The 27,707-nt window shown below is 36.6% G+C and overlaps 1 protein-coding gene across 1 annotated transcript in view; it reads right to left on the bottom strand.

The window, feature by feature from the left end:
• Window positions 1–27,707, bottom strand: part of brinp2 (bone morphogenetic protein/retinoic acid inducible neural-specific 2) — a 205,093-nt gene that overhangs the window by 67,572 nt on the left and 109,814 nt on the right. Inside the window, exons 3-5 of the mRNA XM_028021397.1 lie at window positions 14,359–14,549; window positions 13,030–13,211; window positions 3,904–4,009 (exon numbers count right to left, since the gene is read on the bottom strand). Of these exons, the coding sequence (XP_027877198.1) occupies window positions 3,904–4,009; window positions 13,030–13,211; window positions 14,359–14,549 (479 nt within the window). The remainder of the gene's footprint in view (window positions 1–3,903; window positions 4,010–13,029; window positions 13,212–14,358; window positions 14,550–27,707) is intronic.

Raw genomic sequence — 27,707 nt, 5'->3', positions numbered from 1 at the left:
AAGGTTTTGAACATGTTTAGCCTCGTTTTTATTCTGGGTCAAAGCTTGTCAATATAACTTTATAGGGCATCTCTAGGAGGAAATGACAGGGTCAGGCAGCTGGAGGGGATAATCATATTTCGATATCGAATCTTTTTCCCCATCAATATTTTTTTCATTACAGCGTTCACCTAGGCAACATTTAGACTTCCTGTTGTCAAGAAACCTGATGATAATGAGAGGATTTGAAAACTGATTCATTCACAAATTTCAAAAGAACTGGAGAGGTATAAAGAATGTTCCACGAGAGAACGACAGCACGTTGAAAATCTCAGAATTAAGGTTCTGCGTTCTCTGCAGGGAAAATAAAGAGACTGCTTTCACTATGCTAACTGCAATAATTTTGCTTAACAACATAATGCACTAGAAATAGTTAATACCATTTTTGTCAGGTTGCCTTTGTTTTGAAATATTTGTGAAATTCTTTCCACCTACAGAGCTGTGCAATGATGACGGCTCTCTGTTCCTAATATAAATTATTGATACCTGATCACAGAAACACGTCTTAAGTTTTTTTTTTTGTTTTGCAGTTATAATAAAAAAAGGAATGATTAAGCAATCTCACACAGCATAAAATCAGAGTTTCCTGCTTTAAATTATTTAGTTGGAACCCATATGTTTTGAAATTATCAAATTAAATTAAATGAATATTATGTGATATGGTGCAACAGGACAGTGAGTGAGCCGAGGAAGATAGCTCTGCAACTTTGGACTGTGTTTGCTGCTTTTTTTCTGTAAACATTTTATTTTTCCAACGCTAAATTTATCGAGAAATTAGAGAATAGTGTGGCATTGTTATTAAAAATTATTAAATTGACAAAAGTATATAATTGGTTGATATCTGCACAATAGTGTAAAACATGGTGAAATGAGTCCCTGAAAACTCTATAACTATTTTTTCAAGTTCTTTATGTAAAGGTATGTACCTACTTTTTTGTTGGATGTGTTTGGGTGCAAGACATAGATGGTAATGAGAGCCTTCATCAGAACTCAGAGAGATGGCTAAAATTTCAAGAGTACATTAATAATTAAAAAAAAGAGAATGGATGTGAATAGAGTGGCTGTTGACAGAAGAAAGCTCTTATTGGTGATGTAAACAAGCTGGTACGTTAAAGTGTTTTGATTTTAATACATCATTGCAGACTAAACTTAAGTCTTATAAAAGCAGATATTTCCATTAATTTCTTTGCCCTCTACCATCAAGATGGCAGCCAGTTCTATTTGTTTAAGTAGTTTTGATTTTTGCCTCCAGAACAAAGTCTTAAAGTGGTAAAAACCACTGTGGAAAGCGGAATCAGAAAGATGAGAGAGTGGCACAAGTAAGTTTGATATTCTGAGCAAAGATTGTCTGTCTTTTCCTAAAATTATAGTTAGACCAAAAGGTTCTGAAATGGAAAAGCCCTGCAATAAATAAATAAATAATAATAATAATAATAAAAAACAACCTTCGTCAGTTGCTTGTGAAGCACTAGCAGGCAGACAAGCTGTGATCACAGAAATTATTCTTGTGATGTAGGGCCAACATCTGAAGGACTACTTGGTGAGCAAAAAGAGGAAGGAAGGCCTGCTGTCCGACTCCTTCCCCTCACCAAGTTCTGACCTCAAAGTGATGAAAGCATTCGAGGACTGACAATGCAAAACATTTCCCTCTTCACACAGTGAAAGTGTGGATTTTCTAATAACCTAGACAATGCCATTATGAACTACATCACAAAAATCCAAATGGATTCATCAGTTTTCCCAGAGGTAAATCATAGCACAATTATTGAGACACATTTGTCATATTACCTTTAAGCTTATGATAACGTTTCCTTTAATGGAGACATTTGGCCTCCTTTACTTGGCTAATTTATGCTTTTTTTCAAATATGTGTGCATATAAAATTGCAATTAACCTCAACAGGATCTTTTTCTATTGTTGGCTATTATGGTTCCTATTATGAGACCAGCAGGAGATGTGCTTAGTGTATTAGTAAATAGGACTCCATTAAAAATGAAACTAGGATATTACTGTGTAAATCAAGCCACCACATTGTTCTCGCTCTTTTCTTTTCCTGCAATTGTAACTTCGTGACAAAAGCATTTGGCATTTTGAACTCTCAATTCCAGAACGACATGCTAGGAGTTCAGACAGTAAATAAAATATGGAAATGTGTCTGTATGAATAATTGAGTGGACGCATCCTAAGAACTCTCTGAATACTTATCAAAGGCAAATTTGTTCCCATCAATATTAGATGTTAAACCAACACCAAAACATGCTAGATGCATGGAGATCACAGACAACTGCCTGATTCCAGATAACTTTATGTATTTTGCTCAGTTTCAGGCTGAATTGATTTTTATCACTTGTCCTCTTGACCTTTAGAATAATTAGCTTTGGTTAGAAAATCCTTCCAGACAAGTTTTGTTTTTGTTTTCGCATCACAAATTTGTGTTGCAGTAGACAAACCCGGCCGCAAAAGAAAGAGAAAGACAATTACTAAGTAGATAGATAGAAAGCACATTGTTTAGGTTCCACCTATGAGATTTACAATGCAAATAAACCTTGATTAATACTGTTGCAAATTCACTTGAAACTGCTTCCAACCATAATGCAGCCAAAGTGGCATATTATGTATTTCACAAATGAAAATCAATGCAAAGTCTAAACCTATCAACTATCAGATTGGGATCACTTTGCCACCTTTTACCAGTTATGTCCAAATGATTTGCATACTAAATAACTAAATCTATACATATGTATGTAATGAATTTCGACTTTTTGACAGCATAAACAAAAAGGTATTTATTTTTATATAATTGTAAATGAGGGGTAATGAGTTATTAAAACGATGAAACCAAAATCTATTAAAAATGGGTTTCCAGGATGATCTTGGAGAAAATGCTGCCCACTTTAGATATTTCCCAAGCTCTCAAAGTAAAGCAGAATAACCACCAGACTGCAGAATTGACTGGAAATGCAGCACAAGTTTGTCAATAAATTTTTACCACTAAGATTTGTGTTGTGTATTGACATACGTTTATATCAGTGAAGCTGTTTTTAAAAAACCCTTCACATAAATATAGAAAATCGATGATGTTTCAAAGACATTTGCAGGAACGACGTTCCCTGAATGTAGCACCTGGAAATATCTCACAGTGCTTTTAAATCATTCATATTCTGTCTGCTGAAGAGAATACCAGACACTGACTGTTCAAGCTAACATGGCCTTGAAATAGGGGTCCTTTTTTTCTGGATTACTCTTTCAAAAAAAAAAGGTACTTTATTGTACTTACTACAATGTTCTTGCAATTGGTAGACCTTTATTTATTTGCAAGATAAATAAAGGCTTGCCTCTGCAGACGGCCATTGTCACACTCTGTTTAACAAAAAAGTCAAGGCAATTTATTATTCTCCTAATGTTTCAATTCTTTACCCACCACCACCTGATTTCATTTGTTGAATATTTTCTCATGAATGCAAATAAACAAGAATATGATTTAGTGATTTAACCACCGGAGTTTTACCTGTTTACAGAGTTTTGTAGACGGGTTTGGGTGGATTAAGCTAAGGTCAGCGTGGGTCTGGGCTATCTGCAGCCTGGTAAAATAACAGATTTCCTATGAGACTGAAAACCAGTCAGGCAGAAACAGACATATAAACTACTGCAGCGTAAAGTAAAGGGTCATCCAAGCCAACAACACCAGAGGTGAGACATTTGGCAGGCAGGTGGGATGGACAGATGCGGTGAATTTCTGTGTGTGTATGGTTAATTTTATTCCATCAGTGGAGCTTCTCTGCAGGGTTGAGGCTGTGTGCACATGCTTACAGCATTAAGCTGCACGTACAGTATGTGAGTGTATTTTTGTTTGTGGGGCCTTACCCTTTAAGTGGATCTTATTTTCTGGGCTATGCACCAACACCGAGCTAACGGAGTCCAAGCTGTCGTAGTTACTGCAGCCGAGAGGACCTGTTCTTGTTTCCGTTACCTGGAGGAAAAAGAAGATCTATTTAACATCACAAACGATATATGTGCTGAATGTGTTACAATTATGTTAGCAATAAACAAGGGAGATGTTTGTTGCCGTCTTTGATGGCTTAGAGTACAGCATTTGGCAGTTGTGACAGCAAGCAGTAGGCTAGATGAAGTAAAGCCTTCTGAGAGCAGGGGAAAAAAAAAACAATCTAGCATTTTTGCTTTAGACTACAACACCTGCAGCCACAGCTGTCTGCAATGTGTGGGCTGCTATATAGAGAACAATAGAAGAGAGAGGAGAGAAGCATGTTTATGAATTAACATTAAAGCGGTTTTATCGAAGGAAGGAGTGCTATACTGAGTAAGCTGGCATTCAACAATGATTTGCTTGTGCTTAAGGATAAACATGATTGTGTCTGTTTTATTTCAAGCACTCTTAAAATTACCTGTTTTGGGGGTTTGTGCAAGTTAAAATGTGGCTCCATGGATTTAAAGCTACATAAAGGGTTTATTCAAAACTTTATGGCTTCCCCAATAAATAGTTTTATTTTGAGTCAGAAAATTGCAAAAAAAAATTAAGCAAGTTTGGTGAAACATGTCTGTTTAGATATGTTCTATATAGTACATGCATTTTTGACAAAAAGTGTGAAATTCACATTAGAACTCTTTGGTTTCTGAAACATACTCTTCAATGATTATCATTATGTTCCATATTTAATGAAGAATCACAAGTCTAAGGTCTCCATTAATCTTTCTCAAATGAATCCTGACACTCATTGCTGCCAAATAAATAAATCATCAACAGACAAGTAGCTTCCTGGAAATACTGCAAATTCAGACGATTTTCTTGAAACTCATCAAAAACATTTCTGACTGAAACTATTCCATGCGTGGACTTCACCCACACTGACTGTGATAACAACCCCAAAACAAAAACCTCAAAGAGTTGCTCTACAAGTAGGATGCAGCATTTTCTGTTGCGAGGGAATAGCAATAAATTTATGTCCATGTCAGATGTCGCTGAAACATCTGCACTGAAGACCAGTAAAATATTTATTTGGCTTAAACCGGTGACCTGGATATCAATTCTTGAGAATCATAGAAAATATATGAACAGTTTTGTCCCAGATTTCTCATACAAATGCAATGCTAATGGTGGCTAATTGGGGATCAAACAATAATCAGAGTAACACAGACACAAGTCAAGTGCATGAAGGGAAAGTGAATAATAGGAGGAACACAAGAACTGGAGAGAAAAAAAGATTTTTCAAAACTAAGAAGTATGAATATGACAAATGGTTCATTTCCTATGTGAGTGTTCAAAATAGCACAGTGTCAGCGGATGGATGTGGCCTGTAGCAAAGCTATTCTTCAGCTAAGTGGCCTATCTGGAAAAAGATGCAGCCTGTGCAGCCGTCTTGTTGCTTGTATCTTCTCACTCTGCTTGCCTTAAGATTGCATCTATTATCAAACGAAATAGAAGTTATCCTTCAAGGCAGTATGGGTGATACACATCTCAAAAATCTGTCAAATATATACAAAAATAGGAGAGAGAGTGTCATGATCGAGTTAAAGATAACAGAGATAAAGGCATGAGGCAACAGAAGATGTGTGAAACAGGAAGAGGCCTTTTTTCTTAGCTTCTCGTTTAAGCAGCAGATGTGGTTCTAAAATTGTGTCATGGAAAAAGGAAAACGTTTGACTTATACTCTTTATTAATCATCCAAAAAAAATGTTTTATCTGTTTGAATTGAATTAGCTTTCCTCATGTTGATAGCCTAACTATAAAATCTGGTCCTCATTGCAAACTAAACGACCAAATTAGTTTGAGGGTCTGATTATGTCTCATACCACCTCCCTTCCCTTGCCTCCACACACTGACTGACCTTTTGTATTTCACAGCTCAGTCTTACATATTGTTTTCTTCCAACTAAACACAAAATAAAGCAAATTTTGCATTGAAAGGGCCATGCTGTCAGATGCATAAAGCAGAATTTAAATGAAACTATCACCTCACTGAAAAAGTGAAACAATTTGAGTGTGTTTGAGACCAAGACTGCATGGTGTGCAGTGAGGACTTTTCATTTACTGTTTAGATAATGTTCTTTGTTCAAGGTTTCACAATTAGCAGCTAACATTTAGCAAAGCAAGTAAGTTCACTGGCATTTATCTGTGCCAATTGTCTGGCATTTTTCCCCAACCCTGACCTGTGATTGGCCAGTTGGAATCTCCAAATTTGCATCAACATTTCCAGCCAGTGACTTCATTATAACCGAGTGCCAACAGCTTCATGTTGTTGCTGAGTGAAGTACACTTATTGTTAGCTTATTTCTATTTTATAGTGGTGCTAAAAAATGAAGACAGGGGAACAAGATGTAATCATCTTTTTAAAAGGAAACTATATTTTCTATGCCAAGATAAGCCTTGGGTTTATTCAGACTGAACGGAGGTGAGAGAACAGGACTTTCAGCAGATGACATAAAACCTAAATGGATCAGCCAAGTTGTTGCTTTTGAGCCTTAAGCCTCGGTCTATCATGGAACATGCTGGGTTTGGAAATGTTGGCTTGTAATGTTTCAGTATGTCATGGCCTATTATCTGGTCAAAAATGGAAATTTTCAAGACTTTCATCAGTTCACAACCCTTACAAAAGGTGGTGATAATCTCCTGTGAGTTGACTCCCATCATTTGGCACAAAAGAAGACACCACATTTTTGGAGGCAACACAGAAATAGTCATATCCACTCGTACCCACTGAAATTTGAGAGGGTAAGCCTCTCTCAGTTCTGGCGCAGATCCATTGTAAGAAGCCGGTATTCTTGCCTTGTCATTTGGTCAGTAAAAATCTCCTGAGCATTCATCTGTCAACTTAGACTTTGAGGCTCTTATTCTGAGCAAAAATGACTGAAAAATGTACATGACTCAAATCATTTTGTCACTGAGTGGTTATGGTGACTAAAAAGACTGACCATTTGAGAGCCACTGCTCTAGAGCATACATGTCAAAACAGCTGTTTAAATTTAGTAACTGTAAGTCACTGGGTTTTACCTTTGAAATAATATTAAAACCATATATTACAGCAGGTCTCACTGATACAGTGTGACATTGTTTCTGCCTTTAATAACCACACCGAGCATAAAAAGGAAATTGTATTTAATAAAAGATTTCTACGTTCTAACAACACATCTTGGCAATAAATGTTATGTCATTTGAGAGCCTGTTTACTTTCACCTAAGTGGTTGAAAGGCTGTATGGAAAATTCAATTGAGAGATGAACTGCATATCTGAATAGGTAGAAAACATGAAAATATTCAAAATCCTCTCTGGCAATACTAAACAACTTTTGGTGGAGGCAGTGTAAAAGTGTAGAGAGACATCTCAATCTGTACATATTTTGTTAATTAGATTTTCAAATGAGAATTGATATATGAAAACAATCAAAAAAAGAAAAAAGTTATGAATTTTATTTTTAAATACAACATGCGCATGAAAAACATTTATTGTGTTTCTTTTTTGTAGTCAAACATCCACGAAGATAAATGTAAATTTAGTTTATCTGATATTGAAAAACATTAATATATCATATTTCTTACTTGGTATGTTAACTTAAGAATCAAAACTATCTGTTTTTTTTGTCTTTTATCTATGGCATCTGACAAGAAAATTAAAATTAAAAAAATATGCACAGAGTCATCTCTCTCACTGAAAAAACACAGATAGTGAACGTTAGAGGCAATGTCAATGCGTAAAGCTATCAAAAGGACTATCTGCAGCCCTGATTCCTGCAACGTCTGAGGCTGTCTTAGCACAACGCTCAGGAGGAGGGCGGCAAATGTCACAGTCTGACAGCAGGGAAGCGGGTGTGTCCCAAAAGACCGCCAGTGCCCGAAACCACACACACACACACACACACACACACACACACACACACACAAACACTCACAAAAGCGCATGTAGGGTCAGTGCAACCCTGCTGGACTGCGCAGAGTAAAAAGCTCAGGGGTTCCAATGGGCCCCATCTCTTAAGGGTTAATAAGGATCTGCTCTTACATCTTCTTTTATTATAGTTTGTTAAGATAATTCAGTTTAGCTACAAGTAGTATTGGCAGGTCAAAGTTTTACAAATAGAGATGCTTCATCTAACACAAATCACTGATGAGTTATTGTTAAGTTGGAGAACGTTCAATAACTAATCACATATAATGTTTCACCTTGCGAAAATGTGATAAAAATAGATACTACTTAATGCAACCAATATATTAATTTTCAAAATTTATTCATATTAACTATTCCTCCAAGCAAGACATTTTTGAGTCAACACACTTTGTCTGCAGGGACCATAAAGCATCAGAGCTTTGAGCTGTGCTCTCAGCATCGGTACTGAAAGCCCGATGCTGAGTACACATCGGGTTTTCAGTACCTCCCGAGAGGAACTTCAATGACAATTCATCTGAGAGCTGCCTCCAAACTCCAAAGATCTCTTAAATGAAAGGATCAATCAACCTGGAATATTTTACATTCAATGATCACTCAGTAGCGTGAATGATCATAAACTTTTTCTTTTATCTTTTTTTTTTTTTTTGCGTTTTTACAGTTCAGAGGATGTGAGATTGTTTTTTCCTTCTATTACATTTGAATTATTTATTGCAGCACTGCTTCTATCAGACTGAGGCTGCAGGTGAAGTAAACATTCAGTTATGTTTATATTAAATGCCTGGTGATTTTGAATAATTCCACAATTACCCACAACTTAACCAGAAATGCTTTAAAGTTATTGGTTAATGGATGAGGTCTATTAGTAGGAAGGCAGGATGGACCTGGACAGATGTTAATAAACTGCTAAAAGACCAATTAACATTTTTCTTCTCTTTTAGATTCTCCAAATTCTTTTAAATTTAGAGTAGAATTTAAAAATCTTATTTAGACATATAAAGCTGTGAAAGGATATGTTACATCTTCTATTAAATAATCTATTGTTTCATACATCCCTAAAAGATTATAGATTTACTTGTGGAGTACAATGGGATGCATATATTTCAGCTACAATGAAACCACTACTTGTTTAATGACATCCTGTCTACTTTTGCTATACTTATTCTGTCATTTGAACTAGATCTGGTCCAAATTGGATTCTGTTATTGGGTATTTAGGAGTGACCTGAAATAGGATCGTGGCTACAAAAATGAACTGAACCAAACCAAATGGGTTTCCATCATTACTCACAGTTTTGTTTACTACTGGTTAAATTAATATATAGTTTAATATTATTTTAACTGATGGGGTGATGTTAAGAACCACAGACAGTAGGGAGCGTTTTGAGGGACAAGGATTAAAGACTAAAACATTGTAGGATTATTGAAAATTAAGAATTCAAAAAACTATTTTTGCAGGAAATTATATTGACTATGCTGCATCCATTTATTCCTGTCCAAAAAGCTTACTGTTTTTTGCTTGCATAATCTGCTACGCTGAAATTCATAATCAAAATCTTTGCTTATTAAACCAATTCTGATTTTTTATATGATGAAAAACATTTAGAGGCTCAACGGTTTGCAAATATATTGAGATGCAGTAATGAAACTACATTATTTGTATGAGAATTGGGTGTTTATCTTGTTCTTGGAATATATTGTTTAAAATGTTTGCGTTTGGCATCATTTTGAAGTTGCTGATATTGAATTTCAATCACTGCAAATTTAAAAAACAATAAAAAATAGACTTCTTTTGAGTTTCTAACACAAAATATTTTCTCCGCAAAATGTTTTCTAAATGGATATGTAGCCGGGGTTTGTTTGTGGAGAGAATGATGATATGTTCTGCTCCAACCTCCTACTTGGTGCTGCAGTGACACAAAGCCCAGTGGAAAAACATGGACGCAGGTCAAGTACATCCCACTCAGTGCTGCTTCCTCTTGTGTGATGAGTCTATATAGCAGAATACATTGTTGAAAATGGCCCACATACTAGACATTTTCATCTAGTGGGAAGGTATAAAAGGAGATCTTTTGAAGGGCTTTTATGTCTTTGCATGTATCCAGTTTTCATATGTTTTTGTTTATTCCAGATTTGCTCTTAATGTATTGAAAATGTAAAATGTGTTTTTTTTCCTCCCCTCAAAAATCTACTCACATTTAACTTTCTCTGAAGTATTAATTTTAGGTGTTATTTTGTTCTTTAAGGTCCAGATGTATTAAATGGTTGCAATTTCAAGCTTGCCTTTCTTCATTTCAGTTTTAAATTCTGCTCTATATTTATTTTTCTCTTCCTCTTGCTTTGTAGATGAGTCCAGCTTCAAACAAATTAATTCCCTTTGCTCAGATCCTCAGCTTAGACTAAACAGATATTGAAGATTATTCCTATAAAAATAGAAGCTGGAACAGAACCTGCCTTCTGCTTTTTAACCAGTTGGTTGTAATTTTTGTAGTGGCAAAACCTTTTTTTAATTTTTTTTAATTTTTTATCACGTAACTCAGAATTCAAGTGATACATTTGTACCAATACATTGTACTTGGGGAGTAAATCTAAAAATAAAGTAGAAAATGTGACTTTGGTACATCTGGTATATAGTCACTAAATATTGTTAAAGTGTTATGTATATTTGCACCAGACTTGAGGGTGAGATCTAACTGTGAGTTACTCCAGTACATGTGTGCCGTACCTTGGAAAAGTATCAATATGTCTTGAACTTTCTATAACCACAAACATAAATAAGAATGAGGAAATGGGAATGTTTTGATACGACATACTGTATATATATATATATATATATATATATATATATATATATATATATACATATATATATATATATATATATATATATATACATACAGTAGAAGAGCTCCTACTTGTGAACTGAAAGAAAAAAAACTTGGTTTTCAAATGTTTTCTATAAATAATCTAAGAAGAGGGACTAGTTGCAGATCTTTAGGGCTACGTTCTTCTTAGGGGAGTAAATCTAAAAACTGACATATTTGCCAATTTTTCTTTGCAACATAGCTGGAACCCAGTGAACAGAGAGCAAGGTTGCTCACCAACTTCCAAATCTCCCAACAGATCTGAAAAGGGAACCTCTGCCTTAGTTTTAAGTCTTTTCTGTCCTCTAAAATATTCCCTTCCATAATTGTTCTACATTTAGCTGTATCTAGCTCACCGTCAACTTTGACCAGATTCCCTTCCCCTATTTAAGAAAATACTTTGTCAGTGTTGGTACTTTTCATTAACATTTACATATAGGCCAAAAAGTTAAATTTTCGTCTCATCTAAACAAAGCCATTTCTTCATACATATTTCCTGTGTTCCACACATGACTCAAACTGCAGACAGCATTTCTGAAGGGTTTGTTTCATTGCTGGCTGTCTTCATGCCACATAGTGGCCAGATTTGTGGAATCTCCAGTGGGCTATAAATCTCTGCAAAGAGATACCAATTCTCGATCTTCAGACCCCAGCTGGCTTATACAAATATATTTATTGTTTATGTTAATTTCCCCCTGCTTTCGTAAAGGCTAGACACATTAAATGTTTTTGAATTCTGATCAAATTAACTCAATACTTTGAAGAACATAGCCAACTGTTCAAGACATATCAAAGATATTTTTGTGTCTCACCATGTTTAATTTACTACAGACAATCGGTACTGAGAGAAATATTGTGCATTCATTAGTGTACATACTAGCAAACATAAATCATTTTAGCTGCAGTGAGATAATTACTTACATTTCCCCCAAAATGCTAAAAGAGTTTGTTGTAATTACTACAACAAGAGAGCATTTTTATAAGTTAACTTATGAAAATAATATTCACCCATCCTTTCTTTAAGCATTAAAATTAAAGTTATATTTATTGCCAATGTAAAAATCACTTTTTTTTTTTTCCTGAGGGTAAAATTACTCATTTTGAGTCCAGCATAAAAACGGTTTTATCCAAACATTTGAATGTTAATTGGAGAGCAATCAAGTGCTTTGAACTCCAGTTTAAAGGGGCTCTTGGAAACAAAAATGGTCTGAGAGCCAATCTAACCTTTGCTTGCAGAGTTTTCAGCAAGTGGAGACTACAAGGACAAAATACTTATGATATACTGGCTTCATATAAATTTGGCACCAAGCCAATTATTTGTCATTTCAATCAGATTTGTTATTTAAGTTGATGAAGAGAAGCATGGCCCACCCACCCACACACCTGCTGTCGCCACAGAAAAGCCAGCAGATATGTGAAAAATGCTTTTCTTGGTTATTCTTTGCCACTAGACACCAAAGGAATCAGACAATCTATTGTTAGACAAAGGACATAATGGTTGGGTTTTTTTCTGTATTTTGAGTAAAGGTTTAATCAACTGTGCCTCTTAAAATTAGTACTGTAGTTCAAAACATTTCAGGTTTTATCTCCATTCTCTGAACTGAAATCTGTGAAGTAATGCAGCTACGGTAAGGAAAAAGACACCTTTGAGCTTGAAAGGCTGCCGTACCTTTAATTTGACAGTTTCTCCTTGCAGTAAAACAAATGGAAATTATTCCAGACGGCGTGTAATAGGGTACAATATGTATCTGTGAATGTGTACAATTCCCTTTGAGACCTTAGAGAAAGTTGACATTTGCGAAGCTGTGCTCCCTTTGAGAGTTGCAGTGCATGAACCGTGTCATTAATCAACACTTGCCACTTTAGATTAAAAAAAGGTGTTTCCTTGAACTCTTTTTAATCTCTTGAACCTTGAAACCATGCACTGCAACAATAATCTTTAAAAATGATTGTTTGTTGAAGGTATTTGTTGAAGACGCAGCACCACAAAGATGTAACCGCAAAGACGAGTTTTATAGGAGCGTTGATATTGGACTCTCTACCCTCATAACTGGCTGCTTGTTAATCCTAAAAACCGCAAAAGTGTGTGTTTTAGCAAATAAACACTGCATTTGCATGTGCTTTATAGTGCATGAGCAGCATACTGAAGCAGACATTTTTCAGCAGGGCACTGAAGCAAACATTATGCATCTGGATTTGTACTGTAAGTACACATGCTGAGTAAATGAGTGCAGTACCTTAATGGCAGAGGTGGCAATCTGGAGGTGGTGGAGTCGCCTCAGGGTGCTCTCCCGATCGGTGAAATAAGACGCCGCCAACTGATGGAGCAGCTCCAGGGACACCACAGAGCTGTTGCTGTTGCCCTCCGACTTCTTATTTAGCTTCTGTTTGTCCAGGAAAATAGTTAAAGACTCTTCTCCTGTGAATCAAAAATCAATTTATTCATCTGTGCCTGATTACAGAAGCTACTACTTTCCCTGGAAATACTTTTTTTTTTCATTCAAGTATTTTGGAAGGTTTTTAAGATCTAAGGTTTAACTCTTGTAAATCTCTACAGAATTATATAGGGAAGAATATAATGAGACTAATTTTGCAATGCTTATCCTTGAATGCAAGTATAGCACACCTTATGAAATCAAAATACTTCTATTATATCCGTGCAATATCACAAGAATTTCCCAGTTTAGCTAACCAATGCCATTAAGCCTATTGGAACCCAATAACTGGAGAGGTTTTAAACAAGTCAAAGCTTACTGGTAGCTGAGTATTACCTGGCCATAAACTGAACACTAATATTCTGAAATATCTGTCTTTAATGTTAGACTCAGAGCAGCATGATATTAAGAATCTATCAAAAAGTCCAAAAGGTGTGAGAACTATGTAAAATGTAGATATGCTACGCACACATAGACACAATGAAGTAAGTTTTTCTACTTACTTCATGATGTATTTGCATTCATCCAAACAAACACCATGTTCTGTATCTCTGTGTTGCCTTGTGATTGACTTGTGACCTGCCCAAGGTGTACCCCGCCTCTCGCTCAATAACGGCTGGAAATATGCACCAGCCACCTAATAATTTTATTGCTAAACAATAAACCATAAAAACGTAGCTTTTTGTTGAACATTTCAATACTGCTATTCCATTAAGAATGACAAAAGAGAGCATTTTAAAGCTCTACTGCTTTATTACACGAATTTGCAATATCAGTTTTGTTTTGTTCTGTTTTACTTTGCAGGGGTGAAGGCTGAAAAAAACTCCAGCATATAGCTGGTCAAGAGAGCAAGAGTTTTATTCATTTCATTTTGTTTCTTTTTTTTTTATAGATTTCTACAGCTGTGTGTGTCTTCTTCAGTGGAAAGAAAAGGGGAATTTTACCACCGCAAGCAATAACAATGCTTAAATGCTTCAGGGTATGAGGTGTGGGTCTAGCTTACTTTTTCCATCTGTCTGCAGTGGCACACTGACACAGGATATCACTCCAACAAGTCCTAAAATGAGCATCTCTTCTATCTTCGTGTGTCCCATCAATTTCTAAGAATGAACACCTGCAGGTCCTCCTTACCTCCCAGGGTAGCAGAAACCAGGAAGTGGGTGCCGTACTTCTTGATGAGGTTTTCGTTGATTTGCTGCAGGGTTGGCCGCCGCCCCAGTAACCGCAGGTTGCGTAGGAACTCTGGTGCTAAGGGCAACGGAGCTTTGAGGAAATCTCTTTTCTCTGTTGCCAAGCTGTTCACCTTCCAGTGGCTGAACTCCCTGCAGGTATGAACAGATTTACAAGTGAATACACACTGTGTTCCATTGTTACTTGATCAGGCCACAACCCAGGACCTACCTACACAATCACTCTTTTGCAGAATGTAATTGAAGTCTACATAGACAGCGGTCACAGTTTTCTATTTGCATTCAGCAAGGAAGATGAAAGAATACCTGACTTGGTGTCTATGCTTCAAATCTAGTGTCAACATGTGATTTATCAATCTAATTTTCTTCTAAGTTACTCTGCAAAAAGCTGCCAATCTGACCAGAAGTTCCCATGTCTCTCGCCTATTGTCCACTGGAGATATTCACCAGCCCCAAAGCAAATGGGAATTAGATAAAGAAGGTATAGAAAACAGATGGTTTATTCTGTTACTCAATAAAAGCATGAACATTGTTTTGATTTTATTTACTAAGTCCAAAGTTTTCCTTAATGCATTCTGCCAATTATAATTTCCTCTCTGACCATTACAGAGTAAAGTGTAGATGAAAAACAGCAGAAGTTCTGCCTTCAAATGATGTGAGTAAAGATTTTGCTAGAGTATATGCTTAAAATGAATCAAAGTTTTGGTAAAGAGAAACACCAACCTTGGTGTGGTGTAAGGGTGGATTCAATCAAAACTTTAATTGTAGTGAAGAAATTCCCATTAAAATTTCAGGCGTTTTTTTGTTTTCTGGCCGAGATATGTGAATGACAGCAACATTAAGGTGATTTTTAAGTACATTTAATGTGAGCAAACAAAAGAAAAACATTGCATGTGAATAGTCTGGAAATGCAAATGCTATGATCATTATGGTAACACAAACATGATCAGCTGATTTACATATTTGAAGGACTTTTATGGACTAATTCAGTTTTAGCCTGTGAATTAAATTGATGAATTCTTTTTTAAGGGGGAAAGGGCGCCTCATCTGGTGACTAAATGCTAACACATTTCACCCAACACAAACAACTTCTGATTTTCAAAAACCAAAACTGCTTTAATTTTCCAGTTATAATTGTGTGGGTGAAAAAAAAGTAATACCTAGCAGTTAAACCCCTAAAAACAGATCAAGGTTCCTCCAAAAAGTCTCATAAGTTGTGCCTATAAGTTAATAGCATGAGTTGTGCTTAGAGTCATATATTTGGCAATTCCCAAATTCTAATTCCAAAACCTACACTCAGTCTGTATTGTATTATTGCTGGGGGTGAAACATGGGACCATACTGGGCTCTTACACTGGGGACACGTTGAGGAGGTCAAACATATGGGGCTCAGGAGTGAGCAGCCAAGATCTTTCAGCAAGAACAATAACCATTTCTTTATGAAATCACTTTCACTGGATATAATTACATATAAGCTTTCTTTTATCTGTGATGTTATTACTAGTGTATTATGATTTGCTTTGTTTACAGCAGCAATTATATACTATTAGTTTATTGCATTTATGTACTACATAATTAAAAATCTGACTTTTTTTTTTTTTTAACTTTAGCAGATGCTTTTGATCCCTAAGTGAATAAGATGAACAAATTTCTCTTCCGTGGCTTTTTACAATATGCAGCATCATCTATTGAATTAGAAATGCAATATTAATAAGACTCCTCCTGTTAAATGTTCTGAAAGTTCCAAATATGGGCTCCAGGGGTCAGAACTTAGAGTTATGTGTTAATTAGAGTAATAATATTAAAGTAGTAACTTCTTTATCTTTTCTGCATCTGCTGTGATTGTGGCTGGAGACAGAACACCTGGGACCCGACACAAAACGAGGTGCAAATAAGCCTTTTCTTCTTCAGTTGATGGGAGTGATTGTTACTGCATGTATTTAGTGAAAAACCAGTTTTTGCAGTTCAGTAATAAAACTGGAAGCAGAACAGTTGAAAGACTCATAACAAAATACTAAAGAAAAGGGAGAAAAAAACTGAAAACGGAAACAATGCACATTACTTCACTACAGTGTTAATAATAAAAAAACACTAAGGAGAGTTAAGAATTTTAGACATAAATTAAAATATTCAGAACTGTTGAGTAGTTGGTTGCATTTTATGATGTTTTGTGATTCAGACTGAATGCCAACCACTCCCTTAAACTCATAAATCTAAAGCTCAGTTTGGCCTCAAAATCAAAAACTTTTCCCACACCAAATAAATAAATAAAATAATATTAATAACAAATGGTGAAGTTTATTTTAGTGTACAAAAACAGCCTTTTCAGCCAGTCTCACTTATAATGTCATCTGTTCACATTTGACTAAGAAAAATATAAATTATTAATGTTCTAATTAATAAATGAGGCCAGACTGTTACCCCTGGGGGCATGTTTTAATCAAGCAAATTAGGTTTTACCATTGTGTACTCCATTGCTCTTGCTGTTTGACTAGCCAAATGATTAGTATGAGCAATGTTAAAAACTTAAAGTTATTCAATTAAAACCTAAATATTAAACTTATTTCAAGTCTTTAGCATTATGTGGCTTTTTTTTTTACCCCTCCTGGGGGTCTTTTGTAGGCTCTAGTGTCCCCTATATGATAGTTGGCTGACAAGAAACGGGGAAGGAGAGGAGGGAAGACATGCGGCAAATGTCGTCGGGCCCGGGAGTCGAACCCGCGACGGCCACGTCGAGGACTCAAGGCCTCCAAATATGGGTCGCGCCAACCGCTACGCCACCACGACACGCCCAGCATTATGCGGCTTTTTTGAGAACGTCCCAGTGGTTCATCACTTGAGCTGTTATGAAGTATGAAATGTCCTGGTCAGAAAGAAGTTTATCGTTCTTCTTATAACTTGGAGTAAAAGAAAAAGAATCTATCAAGGAAACTAAACTGATTCAGGTTGAAGAAAAAGTAAAGAATTAACGGCTTCAGTAGCTCATTTAGTGGTCTCATCTAATATAGAAATACCACTGAACATAAAAGTTCTGAGCTAGTTTTAAAATCCTAATCATAAAAAAGTACACAGTTAGTTGCAGCTCCTTCAACTGCTGTCTGGCAATTTATCTGTTCTTGTATGCATTGACCTTTAAAAGAGCCATTAAAGGTAATGAGAAATGTGTCAAACTTTATCACATTTTTGTTTCACAGCATTATCATTATTGATACAATTATTATCAGATTAATGATCCCAGTTTCAAGAATGGAGTGTAGAAAACAAGGACCAGTAATTTTCCATGTAATTATTAGAAAATAAGGAAAATGTATTTTTTACATTCTCGAACCTTCAAACCTTAGTTTTTGTCATTTTTCATTGTGTAATGGCACTCAAATAACATCTTAGGATGAAAAGCAATATGCCCACAAACATGTTTATTTGGAAAAAAAATAAAGCATTATTATTCAAATGTCTTGCATAATATTATGGGGTTACTTGTTTCTCACACTTTTCATAACTGTTTCTGCAGCATAAGCCAAATAGCTATGGGTATTTCTACATGTTAACACACAAATTAGTAAGGACATATTTTTTTCATATTTCACAGAATTCTTTTTAATGATCATTATGGTGTAAAGATGCAACCTGAAAAACATGAGGCACAGCATGCGAGTGTATTTCGGCACCAAAAAGATGACTGCAAGAGGGCTATTAAGTAAAAACCTGGGGCACAGATTGTGGATGATTCGGAGGATGAAGCATCTCTCTGGTTTGACTTCGGGGGGGGGGGGGGGGGGGGGGGGGGGGGCAGGTGATGTGTTTAGTAAGGAAAAAAATCTGCCCCATGTCACCCTCACCTACTGACTGACCTCCTATGGCAAGAGTCCATACCAGAGATCCACAAATGACAGACCATGATCTGGCTGGATGGACTCCTAGCTCTTTCATTCCTCGAGAGAATTTCTAACAGGTTTCTCTCCTAAATTTACTCGAGTATTAAACTTGGCAATGTACATAAGTACATTGCCAAGACACAAGGTGAAAGTATGAAACTGACTGAGACATATTTGAGAAATCATACCCACTTAAATCTGAGCTGAGACCACAACTAATGAATCATTAAAAAAAATTCATGTTTGACACCAAGATCCTGACAAAGTCACTTCCTGCTCAGCAACAAGCTCAATTTTGCCAGTCAACCCCCCCCCCCAAAAAAACCTTATCAAATTCAGGAAGTTTCAAAGATAGGATGATAGCTGTAACTTTGGATTTGATGAGATCAGGGAATGCATTTTCTGTTACTATATGACAAAAAAATGTACACACAATTTCTAATATACGTATATATATATATATGGCTATGTGCATGTACTAGTGAATACACAGTGTATTCACCTCCATGTTTTATGGTGTATTCAGAGTAACATCATGTGTCCATATAATTAATAATTAAAAATAACACATGAACAAATATTTTGTAAATTACCATGCTTTCATCAGTGCATAACACTGATGGTCTACAGTCTGTAGGCTGCTATTCAAGGCAAGATAATGTGACTTATAAATGATGTCTAAATTAGCAGATTAGCTTGAAAAAGCTAAGCCCCTGATCTACATGCATGTGTAAACAAAACAGACTTTGGATATAAGTGTTATGAATCCGGTAGTCTGGAACAAAACACTGTTTTTTTTTCCCCCATGAGTGCACTTTCTTGCCTATACACACAGTAGAACATACACAGGAGGAGGTATAAATGTAGTGTATCATTGTCACAGTTTCCCTACTAGCAGCTATTTTTTTGCGGTCAAAAGTTTACCATTATAGACAACACAGTACCATAATTATTGTGTTGACAGCTTCTCAGAAACATACAATAGGCCTGTTCTCCCTGATATTATAAAGAAAATATGAATAGGATCATTCAGGCAGTACTATAATAAAGACAGCAGTGGGCTGTAATTAGTTTTTCGTTGTTGCATTAAATGCTTGCCTTCAAAGAAGGACTCAGTTTTGCTACCATTTACTACAGAGCGTGACAAAGCTGTCCTTAGAAGGAATGGCCTCGGGAGCATATGGTCACACTTGTGCTTCATTAGGAGGTTCATTCTCTCTTAATGTGCCAATTAAGGTCTGCCCACAGCTGCACAGTCGCAGCACAACCCTAGTACAGGCTACCCTGAGCTCCGGCCACACTGTTCTGTCTAGAAGGCGGTGCAAATGAGTCAGCCTCAAATGGGTGTGAGGGCGCACCTTGCAGCAGGAAGGCAAAGACGTAAAGAAAAGAAAAAAAATTTTCAAGAGGAACAGAGGCAACCTTTTCTTTCTCACTCTGTGTCCAGAGACACGTATCCTTCCTTTACTTTCACAAGTTTTTCTTCTGCTTGCATTCTCAGCGTACTCTACTCTTCCAGTCAAGTCTAAGATGTCTCACTTGTAAAACACTTTTCTCTGCATGGCCATGGTGCAGCAATGCACCTTGTTCTTTCTACAGAAACAATTCCTGTTCTCAACCCCCTCCAGACTCTGAATCACCTTTGCAATAATTGCTGCAGCCACACATTGACTTTTTTTTTTTTTTTTAAACCAAGCACACTGTTTAGTTAGCTATGTGCATGTCAATTTGGAACTAGCCCTGAGTGACTGATTAATGCAACTGCAGGGCCTGGAAAAAGTATCTAACGATTTCATTGTTTTACATTTTGTCAAGTAGCAACCAAAAATTTCAAAATATTTCTAGGGGGATTTTATGCTAGAGGAGTGCACAAAAAGGAGTGCACAATTGTGAGGTGGAAGAAAAGTGACACGGTGAAGGGTACAACACACATACCAAAACTGACCTTATCTGAAAGAACTGCTTTTCCCCAAGGCACTTTAAAAAATCCTTACCTAACCTTGGAGATTTTGCTACAACATTAACTTGCTTCAGGTGATAACATCCTGAGCCTTCAAGATGTGAATGTTTTGTGACTCTGAAGTGTTATGCTCAAAAGCTCTTGGCTGAATATCAGTGAGATATCAGAGGATATAAATGGATGGCAAATATCAACCAAATGCGTCATATCTGTGTAGCTGAGACGCACAATGTCTTCTCTCATATGTGTAAGCACAGCTGTTCTGTGAATTTCCGAGATTGTTGTTGGTGAATTTTAGTGAACAAACATACTTGAGGCACAGAACAACGCTAGGGAAACCAAGTCTTTAAATTCCAGCAGTATTTAATTCCAAATATTTTAAATCAAATGTTAATCTCATTCAGATGCAGGCAAGTACAATTCATTGCATGCACTGGCAAGCACTACTTGCAGCTTAGTATTTAGTCCTGCAAGTCACAGGATGGCAGTAGACGTGGACTGATTTAGAGGTGCTGATGTAGACTGATGTGTTTTCAGCGTTGCTCCGCAATGAGTGAGCACAGCAAATGTGGGAACTGATGGTGACCGAGCCCGAAAAGCAAAGAAGCACACTGCATCATTTACTTTTCTCCTCGCTCCGTTCCCTAAGAGTTAACAGTGGGGCTGCTAGCTGACCGCTTGGCTAATGATGATAGATTGTGTTAATTAAAAGGTTTTAGCACAGCGCTGATTGCACCTGCAGCTCTGGCACTCATTTTTGCTGAAGAAGAGGAAATTTAGTTTTTAAATGAAGGAAAAAGAATCTCTAACCTATGCAGAAATTTATTTTGGATACTCCTCCTGGCAGCAGAGCTGGAAAGAGCAACACCTGGATGTCATTAGCTGTCAGATATCAGATGATATAAATGGATGGTCGTAGGGGTGAATGCATCACGTATTAATCATTTTTTGTGTTTTTGAGAAAATTATTATTGTTTTCCCCAAAGGTTTGATTCCAAAGATGGAGGACAAATTGACACTTAGCTATAGTATACCGTACATGTGCATACATACATTCCTCAAATATATCTTTAAAAATATTCCTTCAGATAAAGATAACCCAGAAAACGCATCAGAAAGCATTTTTTTCTGAATTTTCTGCCATTAGTCTTTTTTGTTTTTTTTTTAGATTTTTCTTTCTTGATTGCCCACCTTTTCAATACTGGTCTACGATCAGCATCTGCAAACAAAAACTACATAAGTGAGCTTATTCTCTATTCTTGCATGATTCTATTTAAAATTATTAATTTCACAAGTATTTTATAGCCCAGTCCTTTATTTCATTATTTCTGATGCAAATTTGTGGCTGACCTCTAGTAAAGATGCACAACAAACTTCTTATTAGCAAGAAGTTTTTATTAGTAAGCCATAACATTTTGTTTCCCTGTGGCATAAATATGACATGACAGAGAGGTTATTGTTTTTAACCACTGGCCTGTGGCTGGCTGAGGGCTCATATTTGTCTCAGTAGTCCTTCATATAGTGAGTAGGACAGTAAGGGAGATATAAAAATATACAAGGCTTTGCAGCCGGGAGTGGTTCCTTAAGGCCCCAACATACTCGGGCGCACTTCAGTCCGCAGAGATCCGCGCGGACACCAAGCAGACGTCCGCCGGACATGTCCGCGCAAGGATAGATTTTTATGACCGCGTACTTGGTGTCACACATTGAACTACCCAGTGGAAACAGTGTTCACATCGAACTGGTTTTCATGTGTCACCGGGCTGATAAGTTTGAGAATAAGAGCTTTATGAGTTCATTTTGTTTCAAAGTTGACATCAATATGATAACAGTCAACATAAAGTTGTCATGGGGACGTGTTAGACACGTAAGCGAAAATGCTTAACAGCAACAGGCTTTATATATTCATGCAAATATTGGCATGGTGAATTATGCAGAATTATAAGAACAAAAAAAACAAGACATCCCAGACTTCATCAGCAGCGGAGCAGAGAGGTGCCCTCTAGGGGACATGACAGGATTTTTTTTATTTTGTTACCTAGCAAAAGTATTGCATTTCCTCTCAATAAATATTATGTTCCCTCGCAATAAGTTTTTGAACTACACCATCGTCTATTCTGCATGCAGTCAGAGTGATAAATGTCAATTTAAAATTGCACACTGACCTTTAAAGAGCCTCACTCAAAATGTGTTTTGTCTTATGTCTAAATGCATTTATACATTTTCCACTCCTTAGTGCAGAAAACTGGTTGAAAATCAATCCATGCATGTTCATGTTGGTTTATGCAAGGTGGAGATGGAACTGTATGAAAACAGCCCTTTATTAACCATTCAGACTACCAACACAGAAAAGACACAACCAAAACTGTCACATGGCGATACTATACCATGAAAATAAATCAAAAATAGTCCAAATAGTTTGGATATATTGTTTTCTTTCTTCCTTTCCTTACAGAAAGTTTATGTCATGATTATGTCTTTGAGTAGAGATGGAAAGCCCAAGTTTGACCCATTTTGCTTCTAGTACTTTGCAAATAAGTTAGTGGTGCATTTGTATCCTAAAGAAAAGGAACGCACATAGAAAAACCTTTAAAACCTTGTATTGTAGCAGAAAGACTTTCAGTGTTCAAGATGTCGCATAATCTTGAATACATTATTGCGAGGAAACATAAAACATATTGCAAGGGACTGCAAAAGTCTTGCATGGAAATGTAAAACCGTTGTTAGGTAATGTAAAAGAAAACATTCCTCTATGTCCCTTCGGGGAATCTGTAAGTGTGAATAATATCATGGACTTTATAAAATACCAAAAGATTCTGGGGGATTCTCCCAGCGATAGATCTTGTGGACTCTACCAGTAAATAGATTTTTTTTTTTTTCCAGAAGGTGTTTTAACAAGATAATAATCCAAAGCATTATGGCAACACAGTGGTTAACCAGGCACAAAACTGTAAACTTTTTCCATAGGTCATCTCAGTCAAAGTAAGAACATTTTATTTATTCATTTGGGGTTTTTTTTCCCAGTAAATGCCCTCAAGTTAAAGCTTGGTCTTTTTAAAAACTTTCCAGTTTCAAGGAATCACAGCTTTTTTTAACATTTAACATTTTTACCAGGGTGGCAATAGATTTTGAATGTTTTCTCATAATAGAACATTGAAAGATTCAATGAAAAGTATGTACACCTCTGAAGCCAAAAATAAAGATAGATAAACCCTTTTATTTATTAATTTTTTTATCATGACTCCTTTGTGGTTTGGTCTAGATCCAAATTTCTAAAAGAATTTTGATGGAACAAAGCCATAGAGAGGAAATGTGAACGAAACACACACAGAAGTGGGAATTGCACTTGTGCCCTCTCCCACCGTGTTCACTACAAGCCTGTTTGTTCGGAGCTGTGACTCATGATGAGAAGTTTGTGGTGTTGTAAGTGAACAGAGCTGAAACTTTATAACGAGCAGCATCACCTGAATCAGGTACAGTGTTACCTATTAATAAGAAGTGGCCCACTTATTATTTCTGACTATTTCTGGAGTTGGTGGTTGCGGGCGGAGGGGGTTTGCACAACCTTCAGGTTCTCCATAAAAATTGTGCTTCATTGTTCACAACAAATCCTCCATGGAAATGAGCTTTGGTGAGCAGGACAGGTGATATTTTTTAGCTGCCTCATCGGATGTGTGTTTTTATTAGACTATTACGCTCAAGGGAACTTGGTTATCACAGCTAAGAAGTGAAAACACAAACACTTCTGAAAAAGAAGCAACATCAGCAGCTTAGAATGAATAAAACATCAAATTTCGAGATACTTCTTGAGATGAACTCGATTAATTCTAAAAGCTGCGAAATGAAAATGTTTGCAAGTTTAAAATTATGACTGACACGTCCGCGTTTGTTACACAGCACTCAGCACGGAGGTCGAACTGTACATATGGCTCCTAAACCTGAAAATTGGCACATAACATTTTTCAAACAGCCTCGTCAAACATTCAACCACAGGATTATTACTCCCAAACACTACATATAAAAGAAGCTTGGCTCTGCTCTGAAGCGAGAGCCGTTTCAATTTTTCACCCTAGGAGCTGAATCATGAAGTCGATTCTCTTGTCCTGGGATTCGAGTTCATTAAAACTCCCTGCTGTCTTGCAAGGACCCTCTAGAAATAGACCATCAACCCAGCATGGAGGAAGAATACTAGTGCATGATTTTTAATGATGTCTGAGATGCTCCCATCCAAGTCATTATGCCTCTCCTGTAAGAAATTAAACTAGACGTTCACTGCAAGAGACCCCACCAGCGATGGCATTATGACAGCACATGGGAGCTGTGACATGAAGGGACTAATAGAGATTACTATGTGGACCAAAAACATCATCTGCCGTAAAAAAAAAAAGTTTCAGCAATGCAGCATGCTGATTTTAGAGTCAATATTATGGAGAGAAAGTCAACAAATTCACCATTCGATAATGTGAATATTTCAGTGTGCCATGAATTTATAGAAGACATCACCTGCCTGTTTATGAAGCTGGCAGATCTGGGTAGGGTGTCTCCGTCAGCTGCTTTTGACATTTTTTACATTTAAGCTCTCTGCCTACCTTGAGACTCGATATGCCATTAACGCATCAATAACACTGCTGAGATTTGACATAGAGCAAATCCTGCGTAATTCACTAAAAAAGCAGGACGTAATCTGTATAAAGTGAGCTTTGAAAAGGGAACCTTAAAAGAAGTAATTACTTAGTAAAGATTATTGTTTGGTCAAATCTCACATCTCTCATCAGTGAAATAAACACATTCTCCCCCAGTACACGCCTTCTAGTCTGCCTAAAACACTGCATTGCCTGAGGTTGGGAATTTTACCCATGTACTGTTTGCTCTTGGGTCTAATTTAACACAAACAATATCAATCAATATTCAATTTATTTAATTTTTAAAATGTAATTCAACAGGAAAAAGATTGTGAGATGCTTGAAATTATTTTTAAAAATCTTATCACTTACTCCCTTAAATTATAAATATATATGTTGTTCTTTTAAAAAAAAAAAGGCAGTAGAAAGAGAATTACACTTGTAATGCTCAATTTCTGGGTAAACCAAACACTGCTTTTTACTCTAACTTTTGCTACGACTTACAGTGCATTATATTTGTACTTGGAAGTCAGATTGTGTGAATTCCCAGTTGGTAAAGAGACTGAGAAAGTCAGAGCACAGCAAGCAACCCGGCATCTGGTATCTAACATGGTTTGGGTTATAAAAACTATAAACTAAGAACTTTTGATGGTTGATATTTCTTTGACCCAGTCAAGTGGTGTTTTAACAAATAAACTGGGAGAGAAAAGTATTATTGGCCAGATTTGTTACTAGTAGTTAGACCAAAACATCCCTCCACTGTGTTTGAGGCTTTAATCATCTAAAGCAGCAGTCGAGTTGTGCTAAATGAGCCTTTATGTCTTAGTTCTTAATAATCAATGGATTTCCAGTCCAAATATATCCACATGAATGCCCAATCTTTACAGAGTTACTAAAAGTCTTACTTTTTCCCACCAATTACTTGCAATCAGTTTGTGTTTGCATGGGAGATCCAAGCAAGGCACAAAATCAACTACATTAGTGTGGACAGGGCCTGAGGCATGCAAAATATATCAAGAACCAGTTTTAAAAGTGCCTGCTGGCTTGGATGAAGAAAGTTTGCTATTTAAAAATAAAAGGTGAGTGTGTGAACAGCTTTCTTGATTGAACTGGCACAGAAGTGGCATTCTTAAAAGTGCCTTGCTTAAACACATTGCATTGCGGGTTACATCTTTGAGAATACACACTGCAGATGTGAGTGATCAACAATAGCTAACGTGAAAAAATGTTTAGTGAAATTTACAGCAATACACATGACTGGTTACTGCATAAAGAAAGCTTAAAAATGTTTGGTCTTTTAGGAATAATCATTCCACATGGAGTTTTCAAAAGAATTACTGCTGTTTAATCAGAATGTGCTGCTGAAGGCAGGACAGGCCCCTTGTTCTTTCCTTGATTGGAGGAACGTTTAAAGTAAAAGTGCAGCAGCACAACAACCTCCAAACACAATTTTTCTACCCTGATGATATTTTGCATTTCTGCCCTGGTTCGTAATGAAACAGCATATTGGTTCGAAACATGCAAAATCTATCCCATCAAGTGTATTCTAGTGTTACTTTGGCTTTGACAAAAGTTAACTCTAAGGATGTGCGAGGCGCTCTGAAATTTACTTCCTTGCCTTAATTTATCAGGACCATACAGGTGAAATCAGGGAGATGAATGCCTTGGTTTCCCTATTACATTTCCCTCAGCTATTTTGAGAGTTGTGCTATAACCCATCTCCTCCCCTCGGCATGAGTATGTGTGTGTGCATGAGAGAGAGAGAGAGGGAGAGAGAGAGAGAGGGAAAGAGAGAGGGAGGGAGAGACAGGAGGCTGATATGTCCTATTTCCATTGCACCCTAAAAAACTAGGTTTGGGAGTTTATTAATTTTTTTGTTTCCAGCTCTCCTGGCTACAAAAAAAAAAAAAAAAAGGGACGAAGTCTATCACTTCAGCGTTAGATAACCATTTCTGCATTAAAACGAATCCATTTCAAATGAGGAGACTTCAATTTGTCTGTTCCCCAGCTGAATAATTGTTCTGAAAGACACTGAGATTAAACATCTCTGGTGTCTTTGACATAAAAAGTGATCTGCCAGTGTTAATTTGTTGAGATGTGCTCAGCCTGTCTCTGTGTGGTTTCCCTGCCACTCCGCAGTAATACATATTTGAGAAGCCACAGCTATATGGGCACTTGCATTATTCATAGCTGCTACTACACAAGGGAGATTACGCATTGATGTGCATAGCGATCCCTGCATCACACAGGGGAAAAGTTTTCAGAGTTTTTATAGATCTGTCCGTAGATTTGAGATAGTTAGGTGGGACACATACTTTGACACAGATGTATTTAATGACATAAAAAAAACAACAGTATAGGTAATTAGCACATTTTTCTTTTCCTTTCAGTATTGGCTCAAAAAGCTAGTATAACATGTCATAAAAATGTGACCTAATGAAACATAGCAAGGCTACTAACAGCTGTGCTGTATAATTTCCATATAACCTGGTTGTCGGTAGTCTATTGTTGAGAAAAAAGAGTAATAATATGTAACGCAGAACAGTGCAACTGCTGATATTTTATTGTAGATTTTTATTTGCCAACAGCTTGTAGAAAAAACTTGTTCAGACAAGCTCACACCTTAAACCTTTCCACACAGCAGCTCTTTTTCAAACTGTTCTGTGCAGATTTTAATTTTATTTAAATAACTGTTAGAAGTGAACCTATACTGATCCCCAATAGCATGTTTGTTTGTATCCCTGCTGTTTATCTTAATCAAACTCTGGTTTGTGTGTCATCAAATATTACTCCCCCCTTATACGTCCTGCCCATCCTCTCTCTGCCGTTTTGC

Source organism: Xiphophorus couchianus, chromosome 6, assembly GCF_001444195.1.
Source record: "Xiphophorus couchianus chromosome 6, X_couchianus-1.0, whole genome shotgun sequence".
Taxonomy (NCBI): Eukaryota; Metazoa; Chordata; class Actinopteri; order Cyprinodontiformes; family Poeciliidae; genus Xiphophorus; species Xiphophorus couchianus.
The sequence above is the reverse complement of the archived record's forward strand: the minus strand, read 5'-3'. Positions and strand labels throughout refer to the sequence as shown.